Source organism: Poeciliopsis prolifica, unplaced genomic scaffold (assembly GCF_027474105.1).
Source record: "Poeciliopsis prolifica strain line A6 unplaced genomic scaffold, Auburn_PproV2 SCAFFOLD001, whole genome shotgun sequence".
NCBI classification, from domain to species: domain Eukaryota; kingdom Metazoa; phylum Chordata; class Actinopteri; order Cyprinodontiformes; family Poeciliidae; genus Poeciliopsis; species Poeciliopsis prolifica.
Genome location: NW_026562376.1, coordinates 15,506,995 through 15,524,201, shown reverse-complemented (window position 1 = coordinate 15,524,201; position 17,207 = coordinate 15,506,995). Strand labels below are relative to the sequence as shown.

Sequence of the window (17,207 nt, the reverse complement as noted above, 5' to 3'; positions counted from 1 at the left end):
GTGAATCATACAGTCCAGAGTTCTCTAGGCAGCAGCTTCTCCGCTATTATGACGGACTTCACCAAATAAAACAATATCTTTGAGTAAACAGAAGCATTTCAGGCTGGAGTTAGCTATATATGAGATACACTATGTTTATGTTTACTTTCGTTAATAATCTGTGCATTGCTGGCAGCTTTCTTGCTCTCTGGATCAATGTCCTCATCGTTGGCTTTGATTAAAACAATGATGTGCAATTACAGCGGTTCCTACTGTTTTTGATCAAATACTAGCCGAAGGCAGAGACAGTCCTCCATTGTGGACTGCTGAATTAAATTTAGTCGTCTCTGTTGGCACATGAGTATCTAAAATGAGATTTCTTTCACCTGCTCTCTGCAAGCAGCAAGGAAGGCCTGAATAAAGGGGCCGTGGTTTCGGTGCTGTGAAATTAGATGAAGTGCAGAGGATCAGCAGCTTTCTTCCGCTGGCGAACTTTGCAAGAGCCGGATCCCCTCGTGACAGCCTGACTAAACGGATTGCATCTTTTTACGGGAGCGGAGAATGCACTGGAGCATTCCCATCCATTAGAAGATGAGATACTTCTGTCATGTTTAAAATAGATCCAGGGGTGAATCTAAGAAAATGTAGATTGATGAAACATTTGTTAAGCAGTATGAAAGGTAGTCTGTACTCCTTCAAGCCAGCGTATGCATATCCGAGTATGTGCTCTTTATATCTCTGCGTTCAGAACAAATGCGGGCATATCTAAATGGGGAGGCCCACAGAGGATTCAGCGCTCGCTTGCAGGAATTTTCAACTTATTCCTCAAATCTCACCAAGAAGGAGTGGGGGCGTTTGGCCGCTCAGAACCTGGGAATTTATACTGTAGGCTGACAGAGGGGTGGAATCAGCAAAAAGAGGGGAGGAGGACGCTCCGCTTTTGTATCACTCACTGGGTGTTCTTGGCAGCTTGTCGTCCTTTGTAACTGGTAATGTGCCTCCACCCTCGGGCACCAGAAAAAGCTTGCTGCTCTTTACCTGCGTGGGAAGACTTTCCATCCTCTCTTCTTCCAATTTCAGAGGTAATTTTTTTTACCCTTCTGTTATATTTAACTTGTATGGCCTGAAAGAAGGAAGAATATTCTGGATTGCCAATTATTTCATTTCAGAACAAAGTGTTTAAAAGCACAAAAAAAAACAAAAAAATAAGCCTGCACAGCTGGTCCAAGGTCCTGGTCAGAATTTGATCAAATTACATCAAAGCTCATTGTCCACCAGCTACCACAGCACCGGTAATGTGACTTTGATAATATTAATTAATGATTTTTGGTGTTCACTACAACTTGTTTTAGTTCAGCAATCAACCAACAGTAAATTCACAAAAGTGAAAATTTGTGAAACAGGTTTCCGTTGAATTCAATTCAAATGAAATGGAGTAGGGCTGCAATTACTTGCAACTAGAAACCTGAAAATATTTATAGCAGGAAATGAAAACTACTTCATGAACCACTTCGTCTATACATCTTTTCAAATGTCATTGGGCTCCATCAGGGGGATCTAAAGCCGTTTTTCCGTACATGTGACTTTGATGCCTTTCCTAATTAGACGCAGTTTTTGGAATCGTGCAAATCTGTAATTATTATTATTCAGGAAACAACACTTGGAGTAAAATACAAAGATTTCAGAGAAACTGGCCGCTCAAGTTTAATGATGTCACTGCCTGCAATGAGACACTGTCCTTTGCCTGAATCAGACATCGACCGACTGGAGTGACACTTGACAATGGAGAAGTGGCTGAAGTTGCCCCAAATGTCTCCTTATGACTTGCAGTAATTCCACCCCACACTGAGCTGAACAACCATAATTTCTAGCTTTCTGTGGTTTATATAATGTGAAGGTTTTGGATGGTCCATGCAACCGAGGGGTCCAACAGATACATTATTCCTCAAATTTCCGTAAAGGCACGCCTTTTCAATGTGACTCTGTCTCGGTGGGAAATAAATCTGAAAGGCTGCAAACAGAATCCACCCACATTTCCAGGAGTAATGGAGCTGTCACTGGCTAAATCTGACCCCACAGTAACCCTCAGAGGGGCAATGATATGCTGCCCATCCCTCCACCAGGGTGGAGAGGAGAGTGGGCAGCAGAGTGAGGAGGGGGCCTTATCTGATGATAGCAGTCATCTTCACTGAAATGAGAAAAATAGAGGTCATTGTGTCACCGCAGCCCCACGGGATGAAGTGTTTATATATGTGTGCGGGGCAAGCTGAGTCCCTGCGGAGGGACGGATGCTGGTAGGATGCTGGACTGATTGTCGATGCTTGGCTGGAGCTGATGAAGGCTCCCTCCAGGCGATATGAAAAATATCACGTCCTCCCGTTCCTGCAAACCACTTAAATTACAGGTTGCGATGTGTGGAAAGCGCTCTCTCCCTCTCTCTCACATCACAGCAGTCAGAGTTTGTTCACTATGTAGGTTACTTCTCTGGTTCGCATGCATCTCTAGGCGTAATGAAGCGCAGCTCAGCCAAGAAGCCGTAATGCACGGAGAGGAGAGGAAAGGGGGGAGTAATCTCTCATCCAATCTGATGTCTCAGCTGCTAAAGTCTCTCCGGTCTCTGGAGGGGTGGGCGGGCTACACATGCTTATTTTCCCAGACGCTTTCCATCCGTGGCGCGTCTCCGACACTTGGGCTCCGGACACCGGTGGCTACTGACACACTCCCACACACACGCAGTCACGCAGCTTTGCAAATGCACAACCCCGGGACTGGACTGGCCGGAGGAACACAACATCTGACTGAAAGCGCTGATGGTACGGTGATTTATTTTCTTTTTTGTCTTTATTTTTGTCAGATCTTGCTCGTTTACGCACAGAAAGCAGAGACTGAAGTCAGACAGCGAGTTGGTAGAACATCAGTAAATACGCAAAATGTTTTTTTTTTTTTTTGTGGATGTTAATTATTAACTTTTGGTTTATTATTATATTTATATTACCAGCGGACAGCTGGCATATTCGTTTTCCAGCGCTGTTGCATTACAAAGTGGCTTCATAACTTTAATCCTTTATCATTATGAACAACAGGACCGAACATCTGAAGATGATTTTGGTGTCTGGAGACAAGATGTTACTTTTTGTTTTCTTTTTTTTTCAAGCGCATCCAGGGATCATGGATTGGTCGTTGTGTTCCTCCAACGATTCCTGAAGAGTTTTTGGTTTTGTGGCAAAAAGTCTGAAAGCTGCCTCAACCACTAATGCAACTTTACTGAAAAAAAAGTGACGATTGTTTGCTCTGAGTTTGTGGTGCGTTTAAAACCCCAGGTTCTCATGGATGGAAGGACCTGAAGGGTTTGTTTTTTTTTTACCGCAGAACATCGGCCGCTTGCTTCCTCCCCATGATGTTTTTCCCCCCAGTAAAACACCTGGAAAAAAGATTCCCCAGACCTTGTCAGCAACTTTTAATGCAAGATGGTTAGTTCTTTATGTGGTGGAGTATTCAACATAGGCATGTTGACTGGTCTGTTGCACCCACATGCATAAATTAGCCTGGAAGGAAGCAGTGTCACTTCCTTGGTCACCTCTGATGGATACTGACCCCTGCACTGGTCATCTTTGCTTTGCGTGATGTGGCTCACTAACCCCAGAGCAGCGGTGTGGGTTGGCCTGAACGCCTGACATTTCTTAATTTCAGTTCTCATCACCCAAACGAATGTTATGCTGCAGATAGTGCTACATCTAGCTAAGATTGCCATTTGAGTTGCACCTTCTCACTGGTTGCTTTTATAAGTGCAGTTTCACTGTGTTTTTTTTTTTTTTTTAAGGAAAATGGTTGACATTCAGAGATTTTGTCAACTTCTTTATTGTCCAGGGCTCTCTTAGGGTCTATTCAAGTAAAACGTCAGCTCCCACTGCAAACCATGACCACTGCACTCATGGATTTTTGGATATACTGTGACCCAATGCGGTCGTCACAATTTGGCTCTTGTCAAACTTGTTCCAGCCCTAACGCTCATCCATTTCTTCCTGCTTTAGCTCAAACATGTGTAATTCACTTAAAGTGTCAATGGTCGTAATGTTATGCTTCATTGGTGTATCTTTTTATTTTTACTAAAACAGAGTGAAACGGTTATTTGCACTGAATTTATGAGAACAGCCTCCAGTCCTGATCCAGCAGCCTATAAAAGCAAAGCTGTCATGGACAAGACACGATGAGAGTTGACCTTTTTCTTCATTTTCTCATCTTCCACCCCACTGCCTTTGCTCTCTCCTTATGTGTGAGTGTGTGTGTGTGTGTGTGTGTGTGTGTGTGTGTGTGTGGGGGTGTGTGTGTGTGTGTGTGTTTGTGTGGTTTAGGAATTACGTTGAACAAGATTAATCCTTTCTCCACACAGGAGTTCCTCATGTAGCCAAGGGGTCACATGCATCTTGCTGGCTGCAGTTCTATATGTAAGAAATTGGTTAAAACAGAGAGAAAAATTGGAGAAAAATAAGATTGATAAATGGAGGACAGAGCAAGAAAGAGCAGCCGTGGGCTCCCGGTGTTGCTGTAGCTGCTGCTGTTGCTCAGCCCCTCTGTGTTTTCGAGGATTGATCATCAGCCTTCACCAATAAACAGCCCCGCTCTGAGGATGTGTGAACTCTCCGAGGGGCCCCTAATAGAAAAATCTATGGCTCTGTCCCCATCCCTCAATAAGCCGGATCCCAAATCCCTCAGTCCCACCTTCATCACTAACTTCTAACCTCATTTGTTGCTTTTGTTTTTCCACAGAGGCAATTACCTTCCTCACACCGTGCGCCACAGCGCTCTGGCTGCTGGCTGTGTTATCTCAGCAGCTGCAGCAAATGCGCTCACTGAATTTACAACTCAAACTTGCCTAAGGAACGTGCACCACACAGCATAATCTTTAGTTGATCCCGTCCCTGTGGCTCTCATCCCTTGTAAGAGCTGTTATTTTATGAGGGATACAAAAAGCCGAGCCTGCAGTCCCCCCTTCCAGCTGTTGACGGAGCTTATTTCTAACGCAAATGTCCGTTTGCTGGGGGAGTCATAAGACAGGCAGGCAGGGGGACTTGCAAATCAAATCTATTGAGGCGTCTGTTTTGATTCTCCGGAGGGCAGCAGGGTGAGGAGAAACAAAGCTCTGAGCCCTAAACACGACTGGAAAGGAAAACAAAACCTGCCGCAGAGGAATTTGATGATGCGCCTCGGTCAGCCAGCTGTGCAGTACAAACTGGATGTGGATGGCAGAGCTGTTGAATTCTTTTTTTTTTTTTTAAGTGTAAAAAGCCTGGTCAAAGGTTCTTATTATTTGTACCCATTCATGCAGTCCCTATATGCCTCTGCCAACTCTGTCAGCCAGTCCTGCTTCTTAAAGTGACAAACTACACACCAGTACTTTGCGTTCCTGCCTTCCTGTCTGTCTGCAGCATCTAGTCTGAGAAAGTTTCTCCCCTTGATGAGTTCGTTCCCTGTTTTTCTTTTTTTTTCTTTTTTTAAACTGTATTCAAACAGAATGTCTCATGATGTCAGCTTGATTCAGCTTCCCCTCACCCACAGAGTAAACGTCTTTCAGTCGGTGCTGTTTGTGATTAATGGAACATCAAAAGCTCAGTGTGATACATTCCCGAGGATACGAGTCTGCCAGGGACACATAAACATCATTAATGAAGAAGAAGCAGATTGAAGAGAGACGGAACGAGGGTGAGGAGGCTAAAAAAGTAGGAGGGGAACATTTATTTTAGTCACTAATGTGATATAGAGGCTACTTACCTGGGGTTTTGTTAATGATTGCCCCTGTAAAGCCACTTTTGAGGGATGAAGGGACAGTTTGCACCCCGTGATCACGTAATTATCTACCATCGGTTTGCCGCATGCACCGATGGATGGATGGCAGCTTTTTTCTCGAGTAACTCCATCTGGAAAAATCACATCTTCCTTTGCTCTTTGATGGCCAGTGGCAAAAATCTCGGAAGCACACAAAGGAAACTTCTCCACTCAAGAAGACAGCTATATTTATCCTAGTATGCTGTTCTCTGATGGGCTCAGAGGCTTAATTACCCAGAAGAGGGGGAAGTAAAGATGAATAGCAATTATGCAACAGTATGCAAAGTGTCCTGAATTGTGGGGCTGTTGTAGATGGAACCAGCACTGCTATGTTCTCCAGATGAAAGTCTGGGTCAAGATTTCATGACACGGATGTTAAGCTGTTTGTAGATTACATTTAGTTAAAGTCCTCCTGATGCACTTGAACCGTTGCCTCTTGTGTCACTCTACACTCACAAAGTCTTTTATTCGGATTTTATGTGACAGACCAAGACAAAGCAATGCATACTGCTAATATGGAAGGAAAATACAACGAAATAAAACTCTTGCTACGTTGCAAAAGCTACCTACCCTTAAAAAATTGGGTAGAAGTTTCTCAGTAATTTTGATAAACTTCTATTGTTATTATTCCTTTCACAAATAATTTCCTTATTTGTGAAAGGAAATTTGTTTTGATTTTTGAATCAAAGAACTTTATACACATTTTATGGTATAACATAGAGAAAAGCCCAAAAAAGTATTTTATTTAATGGTAAATTCCATACTAATGAAATTATGTCAACAATAAGGACATTTGGGAACATGGGGTTTAGTTACTTACATATTTTTGTTTTAAAATGGGACCTAAATCTTTTGCAAACCACAGTTTGCCATAAATGGAAACTTTTGCTAACCTATTCTCTTTCCCTGTAGATAAAACATTTTACAGTCTGTTTTCTTCCTAATAAATGGCACACAGTTTAGTTTTAGGTCCGGAAGGCTAAAATATTTCTGCCATTAGATGTGTCAGCTGCCACCACATGCAAATAGGTTGTTTAATATTTAATGCAGTGACAAGCTATTTCATTTTGTCAGAGAAGAGCATGCCTTTAAAGTGTGCATTCTGGACTGACTGGAATAATGTGGCATACATAGTAGAAAAGAAAATGTTAAACATTTATGCAAATGTCTGACAAGGGAGTGCCTTTGGGCAATAATCCCAACAACTCCAATAAGAGCTGCTCTGAAGACCATCAGTAAGTGCCCTGGAGGTGTCACTCTACGGGAGCAACGCACGCAAGAGGTTGGAGAAGAAAAAAAAAGCCATCAAAATAAAATCTAATTTTGTGTCTTTTCCCGTGTCTTCCCTGCGGCGCCAGCGTGAAGGATGTAGAGCCCGAGGTGGGGGCAGGATGGAGTGCTCCTGGAAGACGGTGCTGCTGCTGGTGTGCGCGTCTCTCGGGGTCCAGTACACGGCTATCCGGACCCTGAGGGACTCGATGTCTGGACCCTGTCAGAGAGCCTACCGCTGCAGGAGCAGATACCACAGAGGTACCATCGGATGGCGCATTAAAGTCTTGCTAAAGTCTAAAAAGTGTGAACATATAACAGAGATAATAATTATTAAATAGGACAATATTTTGCTCAGTCAGTATATCTAAGTTGTGCTACTGACTTTTACTTCATACTATATGTCAGAAACAGTTTCCATTACGGTTTTACTTTTTGTGTCTCTTCTTCGGGTCCTCTCTGGAAATCTACCAATTGACTTTCATATTCTCTCCTGGTTTTAACATTTCAAACTGAAATTGAAATTTTAAACCTGAGGGGAATGTTTTTTCTTAGTTTTCTGTGCCTTTTGGCCATTTCTTTTCTTAATTTACTTCAATACTAATTTAGCATGTCATTCCACAGTAACTTTATGGGCATATTTATCTTGATTTCATCGGGTGTGTGGGTTACGTGGTTTGCAACTGAGTACTGGTGTAAATTGCATATCAATAGCCCCTTTAAAAGTGCATTTTCTGAAAAGACGAACCCCTGAAATACATCAGCTGGGGATACAGAAAAACATTCAATACTTGATTGGTAGTATTATAATTTCAACAAAAACTTTTAGAAATAGGCTTTAACATCAGTGCTGTCATAGATGCAAAATAAAAAGGAAATCTGAGCACTGAAAATGGGTATTCCCTGTAAATGGAGAAAAGAAAATAATATCAAAAATGCATTATTTATCTTGCAATTATCCTCCCATTTACCACCATTAATACACTCTCACTGCACAGATGTAACTTGCCAGCGACAGGCTCCTGAATAATAAAAAAAAAAATCCTTTCGCAATCAACTCTTCATCAGCAGTAATTGCACATTAGTTATTTGGCTCTACTGTTAGAAATCTACTATTTCATAAACCGCCCTTGAAAACCGCCATCAGTCTCCTGGATGTTTGCGCTAAATAATTTAAACTTTATTGGCTTTAATCTGTAGTTTTCCAGGAATAAATACAGAATATTGCAGTTCACATTTATGAGTTAAAGTTGGTCTTCTGAAACGAACCGCATTTTCACACAGCTTTAAAGTAATGATTGCAGCATTTTCTGGAATAAGCTATTTAAAGCCTGTTCTTAAAACATTGTATGAATGACGATAGTATTGAAAGCACTCGTCTTTGTCTTATCCTTGCTCAAGACTCCAGATGGGCTGCCTTGTGCGATGACAGCTGGATGCCCGTCGAGTTGCCTCAGAAGCATATACTGCTTTTTGCGACAACGCGCAGCGGCTCCTCGTTCACCGGACAGCTACTCAACCAGCATCCCAGAATCTTCTATGTCTTTGAGCCCCTTTACCACGTCCAGCAGGCCTTCACCAACTCCAGCAGCAGGTTGCGTCGAACTTTAGACCGCCGGGCCTTGCTCGGAGCATACAGAGACCTCCTCTTAAACCTGTACACCTGCGACCTTCACTTCATGGAGAACTACATCCGCCCTGAAGTCCAGGATCACATCACAAGCTCCTTTTTCCGACGGAGCTCAAGCCATGCCCTCTGTTCTCCTCCAGTGTGTTTGGAAGGGGCGGTTGCTGCGATGTCTGATTCACCTGACGAAATCTGGTGTCCTAAGAAGTGTGGGGCTCTGAACCTCACTCTAGCCGCCGTGTCATGTATGTCAAGAGGACATGTAGCCATAAAAACCGTGAGGATTCCCGAGGTGGGAGACCTGCGGACCCTGACGGAAGATCCACGTCTGGACCTGAAGATCATCCATCTGGTGAGAGACCCCAGAGCCATCCTCGCTTCCCGCATCATGGCGTTCTCTGATCAGTTTCGCGCTTGGAAAATATGGAACGCCACCGGACGCCAGCCTCGATACGTGGACCTCTCGCAGATCACCAGCACCTGTGAGGACATGGCTGCCTCTGCGGAAACGGGCCTGCAGAGGCCAGCGTGGCTGCGAGGACGATACATGCTGGTGCGGTACGAGGACTTGGCTCTTCACCCAAATGCCGGGGCAACTGCAATTTACAGGTTCGTGGGTCTGGAGATGGAAGACAGGGTGAGGACGTGGATAGTGAAAAACACCAACAGCAACGTGTCGGCTCCCTCTGAGTGGAATTACAAATACTCCACCACGAGAGACTCCAGAGCCACAGCGGAAAGCTGGAGGCTTCGTCTCAGCTTTGACATTGTGAGAACTGTTCAGAATCTTTGTCGTGACACGTTGACTCTTCTCGGATACAAGCAGGTTCATTCTGCTGCCGAACTCAGAAACTTGTCACAAAGTTTAGTGGAGCACAGAACGTTTCAGCCTGTCACATGATGATGCAAGAAATCTACTTATTTAGAAAACATCTCTATGGTCTGTCAAGATGCGGATGAGATGAATGTAACTCATTTGAACCCTGACTGATGCCTGAAATACTTTGCTATAGTTGGTAAGTTTTGGTGAAATATGTCAAAAGTGCCATTTTTTTTTTTTTTTTTTTTTACATGAAGAAAACTTGGAAACAGAATGATGCACTATTGGTGCTACTACTTCTGCTGTATACCTATAACACTTAGGCTTTGACCCAGGCGCTCAGTCAACGTTTTTTAAAATAATTAGCAACTCTCTACATGCATCCTCATAGAAAACCCTATGACATTGTTTTTGCTTAGCCAAAGTTTTAAAAAAATACAACCTTTGTGAAGTTATGGATTTGAGCCAAGCTCATAGTTTTTGTTAATTTAACAACCCAGAAGCTAGCCTGGCACTCAAGGTTGTGTGTTTTGATCCAGATTTATTTTTAAAAACAAATGTTTAAGCTACATAATTACTTTTGGATAACTATTGGAAATGTGTTTTTCTTAAGCAAATGTATAGCTTAAGAAAGCAATACTTTTGCTTTCTTAAGCTATCTATGTGCTAAAGGAGGGATTTGAAGCATCCAGCAGAATGTCCTCTTGGGACAAAATATCTACCCCTGTCAAGAAACATTATCCTATCCTGTTCTTAACATCATTAGTAAGTGAGTTAATATTGATGGTACAAAAATTTATTTTGTGCATTCACATTGCATCAGTTGTAATGTGGTTATTGAATTATGACTCGTAGCAGAATCTGGCATGACTGAGACCAGAGATAGGGATAAATAATCCAGATCAGGACAGTAAAAAATACTGGGACCAGCTCATTATGAAGACATCAGATCTTTAGGAACATCATGTGAAAGAGTAATGTCAACAACAAAGCAAAATCAGGAGTAAAACGTATTATTTTATGTGAGACATTTTTCCAGGATGGAAATAGGTCTAGATCACAAACAACAAGAGCAGTGGGATGCAGCATCAGTGCAATTTTGTATTTGCATAAAAGTTCAGGGATGCAATGTTTCTTATTTTCGAACCCAAGCTTTTAGATATTCTAAAATGTCGACGCTGATCTGATCGGTATTTCATTAGTCCAACTAGTTTTCTGTCAAGGTGGCTCATTGTTTGCTCACCATTATGTTGGGACTCCACCTGTCCTGCAAACCAACTTAAAGGAACATGGAATTAATATCAATGGTTTTCTGTAATGTCAGAGGCTAATTATTCAAAAACGTACACTGCAAACCTTTTGAACATTTTAGACAAAGGAGATATGTTCTAAAAACCCAAGTGGTCTGTGACATTTCCTTTGGAAACCTTTGCAGACATTTTACAGCCAGCTCCCAATTTAAACGTCTAGTTGAACAGGAGAAGCAAATGTTCAGATGCAAATCCTCCAGAGCAAAAGGTTATGAAGGCTGGTGAATGTAGCTCCTTCCTTCGCTTTTCTGTAAAACTGTATGTTCCTTTCATTCAATATTTTAGATGCTTTCAGATAACTGCAGTATCATTTTCAGCAGAACAAGGAGTGTCATCTCCCTTTGCAGTGTGTTGAAAATAAAACAGCAATTTCCACACCATATTTTCTGCATTATGTCTCGCCTCCTGTGAGCTGAAGTCAGTTGCTCTCCCTCATCCCTTCACCTTCACTTCCAGCTATATGAAATGCCTCTGCAGCACATAAAAATCCCCCGTCGTGAGGTATGTGTAAACACCATCTGCAAAAGAAAGAAACTATCCACACATTTTTTCAACCATCTCCAGTGTTTTTTTTTTTTTTTTTGTAACAACAGGCTTTGTCTGACGATTTAAAATAAACATAGAGAAATGGCGAAAGGGTCAGAAAATTTTTGTTTTGCAAGATGGAAACGTTCTCTTCCTGAGAAGCGGGGGGGGGGTGTACGATCGCAGAAGTGAGCTTGCCAGATTTAAAGCATCGTCATGAACACTTAACCATTGAATAGATGATGAAAACTCTGCTTTCTGTGAAAACTGAATGGTGAGAAAATATGAACAAAAACATCTATTGTTTTTGAGTTTTTTTGAGGTTGTTCAAACGGAATTACAAATAATTAAAAAGCCCAACTTTAGGTTTCTATTGAGAGCATGTGAATAAATCTGTTTTGTCTTCACCGTCAATAATAATCTCAACTTTCTTTAGGGCTGTAAGAGTGCCAAAGTTATGTGCTGGACATGGGTACACATTGTATCCTAGTATTTATTTGGGAGTTTTGATTAAATAACTACAAATTATTCCTGAGTGAATGAGTGCAGTCCTCTGTCATTATGTCTGGTTTATATGTGTTCTGGCCTTATTTCGCCTGAAGTCTCTTCTAACTAATGTTTCACTCACAAAAGCACAAAATCCATTTAATCTATGTTCAGATGTCTAAAGGAACAATGTCAATATGCAGGGTTAGTCTGCAGGGCAAACTAACCAGAGATTTTATGGCGATGAGAAGCATTTATTCTGGTCTTTGTGTCTAAACAGAGGAAGGACGTGTGCCGTCTCCAGGCACCGACCCATTTCTTCTAATGTGGTGCCGCTGTCTTGCGATTAACACTGGGAGTAGCTTCTGAGGAGGCACTCATCATGTGAAACACAGACAAACCACTGAGCGGCTGTGATTTTCTTCCTTTTAAATGTGAACATTGCATTGAAAAGGCGTCATTCACATCCCTACCGAGGCTGCAGCTATTCCCCACTGGTAGCTATCAGCTTTCTTGCTTATGATGTTGATGAAAGCCTCAGCCGAGTGATGGAAAACATGCAATTTAAGTAGAACCGTCATGCTGCTCCATAAGTAGTATTAAACCGGAGGTGAAATTGTTCCTTTAATAATGTATTTTTAGGCACCCAGTTTTCCCATCTTTCTTGTAGTTGCTGACACCAGGGATATCTGAGCACAAAGAATTGATCTACAGATTCAGCCGAGGAGAAGCAGGATTTAAGATGCATTGAGAAAAGACCAGCCCCCTTTCTTTGAACTTAATCTGCAAGGCTACACAAACTGGCCATAAAGCAAAGCTTTATGACACGCGGGGAGACGTACTTCATCGGTTTTTCCATCCGCAGCCTGACACACAAAGCTGCAAGTGGCCTGAGTCAGCTGGCAGCTAATTACCCATTTCTTCTCCACTCAATACAGACAACCCCCTTTCTGTTTCCTTAACTGTGCTGACAAATTCAGGTCTTATTGATGCTGGAAACAAGACGCTGTTGGAAGAAAATGCATAGCTGCACACCTTTCATCAGTGGTTCTCATCCTCGCCTGTCAAACAGTTAAACATTGCTACTTTACGTAGAAACCCCAGATGGGTTGAACTTTTACAGCTTAGGTGCTTTAGATTACAGTTTTTGTACTGCTTTATTAGAGAGCACTGCAGTGAGAAGCTCAGTTTTAACCTCTTAACCTTTATTAAGGAATAATAGCAACCAGGACTAAACACAATTCTGAAAAACAGAGCATATAAAACATTCAGGAAAATCTCCTGAAAAAATGAGATAATGTGTGAATAGAGCATATAATCCAACAAACTATTTACTGTAAGTTTTTCAGAAAGCAGGGTTACATCTGTTCACTCTCTTTCTGGTAATCTACGCATCGTTTTCCACATGTTGCTACTTGGGATTTGAAGGCAATTTATTTATAAGCAAGTGGTGCTTTTTGCAGCACGTCCTGCATTCTGTGATCTTTAAACACACTTTTCCACCTTTTGCATCTTCAGCATAGATGCAAATGAGGAATAAATGTATGAACAGTAACAGCTTAAGACACCCAGAGCAAATTGTCTCATGATCAGTTTTAAAACTACTTTGTGTTTTCACAGGAGTCTTGCACCAAAGTCTCCCAGGTGAAGGTTTTTGTAATATTTCTGCTTGATAGTCCTTGGGGGTAGCAAAGATAAGCCACAGGGCCATCCATCCAACAAAAGGCTTTTACTCATTAAAGTTATAAAATGCACCTGGGCTTTCATGACAAACTTTTAACTTCTTATACATTACAGCTACCTGTGTAACTCTTTGTTGACACTGCATTGTAATCCCCTCCTTAAATCAACAAAATCCCAGATACAAGTGTGCCATAAAATACCTCCATGCACACACGTTGGTTTGTTGTTTTTGTGGTTTGATGCAGTGAGGGTTGCGGTACAAAGGTTAGAACTCATACAAGGATTCATGCACATTTCCCAGATAAAAAAGGAAGACATTTTCATTCCAGTGATGGTTTGGGAGCATGTGGAGCGGGCACATGCTGACATCTGTCACCCCACAGTTTCTTGGAATTACACATTGCAACACAGATTCTCCAATAAGTCTGGTGCTTTTTTCCCCAAGTATTAATTTGTTTAGTCCCTCTCCATATTTCAGAATACGTTCTTCTCACATCAGGTCATTATAATAGAGTTACGTATTTATACACAGCTGCATTGCATTGGTGTGCCTGATCTGCATTTTTGTTGAAAGAATATAAAAATACATCACTCTTACATGTGTGTGTGTTGTTGTTTTTTTGACTATGGTGAAATATTTGTCAAGCAGAAACACACAAACCAGGACAAGCAGGGACCAAGAATTTTAGCCACATTTGGAGCAATCAAGCTGCTCGTAACCTGAGCAGAGACAGTAAAGTTTTACTTTCCACTCTTTCTTGCAGCAATATAAAGCAAGCCATATTAAAACGTTAGACTTCAGGGGCTTGTCAAGTTTTCATGTCACAGGAAGAACCTGACTGCTATATTTTCATTTACAAGCCTAAAGGCATCGAGTTGCTTCCACATGGCTGGTCCGCTTTTTGTTTTAACAAGTGATTTAACAAAGTGTGGCTAATGGACTGCCTGAGAAGTGAACATAACGAGAGTCTAGTTCTGCGCCACTCGGAACAATTTGTTCTTCTTTCTTTATCGCTTCATAGATGAATGAATACAAACCGTCTCTGTGAACCTCAGTTTATTTCCTATTAAAACCCCATCCTGATGAAGATTACCTGTCGCTGTACCTGAGCACCGTACAGCGTGCTCAGGTACAGCGTCAGCCAGCTTCCTGTTCTGGGAGTAAGCATCCACTTGACCTTCTGTCGCTACTGTTGTGTCGGTGTCAGTCGATGCGGCTCTATCATATAAATTCCCACCTGCTCCATCCCAACGCCCCTCTGTAATCACCAGGCTTAACCATTAGCTGGATCATAATGAGATGTGGGAGCAAAGGAGGAGGCGAGATGCCCTTGGAGTTGCTCCTCCATTTTGCAGGTGCGTCGCCTGACTCCATCGTCTTCGTTGGTTCTTTATGGTCTTTATCTCGGTGTGCAGCCAGAAAGTCTGCAAATTCCAGCCTGTCGAAGTAAAACACGGCGGACTGCGTTGAGCATTGTCAATGCAACATACATGATGCTGTGTGTTCAGAAAAAGATAAGGGAATGCTTCACGCTGGGCTCCCAGTGGAGAAATAGGGAGCAATTTTTTTTTCCATCTAAGAGCTCCATAAATTGCTTGCCAACCAGAAAGGCATTCATTTAAGAAAAAAAAGGACCTGCTGAGAGCGGAGTACAAAACTTATTGGCGTCCCTGTTAAAATTACCTGAGAAAAGTACCGTTGATAACAGAAGAAACGTCTCCAGGAAATTATTTCATATTTGGATCAACCTGACGATGCAGCAGCACATAAAAATAGCTGCTCACAGAGGACACAATTTCAGCCTGATGGAAACTGAGAGCTACAGCAGCCTGTAATTTAGCACAAACTAAGTGCACACAGTCCATCACGTCTGAAATGTTCTATATGAAAATTACCAGAATATAAATGAAACGCTTACAATTTTAAGTTCAGCTGTTTGTTCTCGGTTGATGTGATCGTAAAACCCCCAGAAGCACTTCCACAAACAGTTTGCATTTTTCATTCTCCTTACAGAGAACCGAAGATATCATTTACAGAGAGATTATGGAACATTTAGGAGCGAATGAAGCCTATTCGCACCACGGTATCTTTATTACCAGGGCCACTCAGGCCCTTAGCAGACATCAGCCCCTGTCACACCCATCAGTCATGTACAGTTATTTGCCCCCAATACGCTTACCGCAGAAACACACACAAACACAGAGTCCCCGCTCTTCATTGATCATCTTCATCTTTTGTTTTTTCTTCTTGACTCATTGTCAGATTTTTTCATTGCAAAGTGTTTCTTTGCCATATATATTTTTTAATAAAAGGTCCATTTTTATGACATCTCTGCTGTGTCTGAGTTCAGTCTCACATCATTTATAGTGTTTACCACTGATCTTCATAATAGGGAATTCAGTGTAATCATCAAACAGCCAGCTGGCGGAGCTGCGACTGGGTAGAGCTCTTAAAGGTAGAAGCAGGTGGATTGTCAGCAGAAGCTCTCCAGCAGACTGCAGGTAAAAAGAACAAGAAAAAACACCAGCAGGAGATTTCCTGATGTATTAGCTGAGTGAAGTGACCTAAAATTCATAAACTATTGGCCTGACATTTTCCAGGATTTTCCTGTAGGGGTCAGATTTCATGGTTCGATCAACTACGACACGTTGTGCTGATCTTCGAAGCAGCCCCACACCATCACACTGCCACCACCATGTCTGACTGTGAGAATGAATTTCTGAAATGCTGAATCGGTTTTTGGTCACGCCAGTGGTACACCTTCCAAACCTTCTGCTCTTGCTTGGTGAGTTCACGGAATATTGTTCAAAATGTTGAAAGATTATAAAGACGTTTTTAGGAAAATTTAAGACTTAAATTTTTGTTGTTCAGTGTTTTTTCTCCCATAAAACTCTCCCTGTGGACGCCATTTTTATCCCGTCTGAACGTTGTTGAATAATGAACTCTGCCTTTAATTGAGGCAAAGAAGGAATGCAGTGTTTTATGTCTTGTTCTTGCTTCTTTTACTTTTGGTTGGATGGCTGTCCCTTCAAAGGTTTGCCTCTGCTGCTTGTTTTCTCCACTGGTGAATAATGGTCCTCACTGGGTTATTTGGGGGAATACAATCTCATGCACACATTCATTGGCAACTTGAGGTGAAGTGTCTTGTCCATATGTAAGAAAGAAGATAAACGTGACCCCACAACTCTGAGTGTAAGACAACTATTCAGTAAGTACTGACTTGCCCATTAGAAAACATACATTTTTATTAATTATGCTTTAAAACTGGTTCCATGACATGGAAAGCAGCAAAAGAAGCAATCTATACCATACCAATACATTTTCACACCATCGTGCTTTGTTTGTATCATCAGGCTCATAAGTTAGCATCTTTACAAAAATTAAATACTCAATCTCATCCTGTTTTGCGCTGCTGGGTAGAAAACACACTGCAGGAGAGTATATTGTGATTGCTTAACCGCAGTGATACAGAAAAGTATGGACACTACAATAATAAAAATTAAAAATATATTATTTTCTATCATTGTGCTATATTGGAGCTATTTTTGTTTTGCACAATGAAGCAGCAGCAGGAGCAGAAAATGAGAACGAACAGAGAATCAAGCATGATAAAAGTAACAGCAGGTTATTTCTGAGTGAGTAAAAAGCTGAATATGTGCAGTCAGCCTCTTTAATGTGTTCTTT

At 41.8% G+C, this 17,207-nt stretch overlaps 1 protein-coding gene across 2 annotated transcripts; it reads left to right on the top strand.

The window, feature by feature from the left end:
* Positions 1–2,576: 2,576 nt before the first annotated feature.
* Positions 2,577–11,990, top strand: si:ch73-62b13.1 (Carbohydrate sulfotransferase 1-like). 2 transcript variants are annotated; one of them, XM_055041509.1, is made up of 3 exons: positions 2,577–2,792; positions 7,161–7,332; positions 8,473–11,990. In XM_055041509.1, exons 1-3 carry the CDS (start codon positions 2,790–2,792, stop codon positions 9,597–9,599), a joined length of 1,302 nt encoding a protein of 433 aa, XP_054897484.1. In that variant the 5' UTR covers positions 2,577–2,789; the 3' UTR covers positions 9,600–11,990. The 2 variants fall into 2 exon arrangements, with proteins under 2 accessions (XP_054897484.1, XP_054897490.1); XM_055041515.1 differs by lacking the exon at positions 2,577–2,792 and having other exon boundaries at positions 7,033–7,332.
* The last annotated feature ends 5,217 nt before the right edge of the window (positions 11,991–17,207 follow it).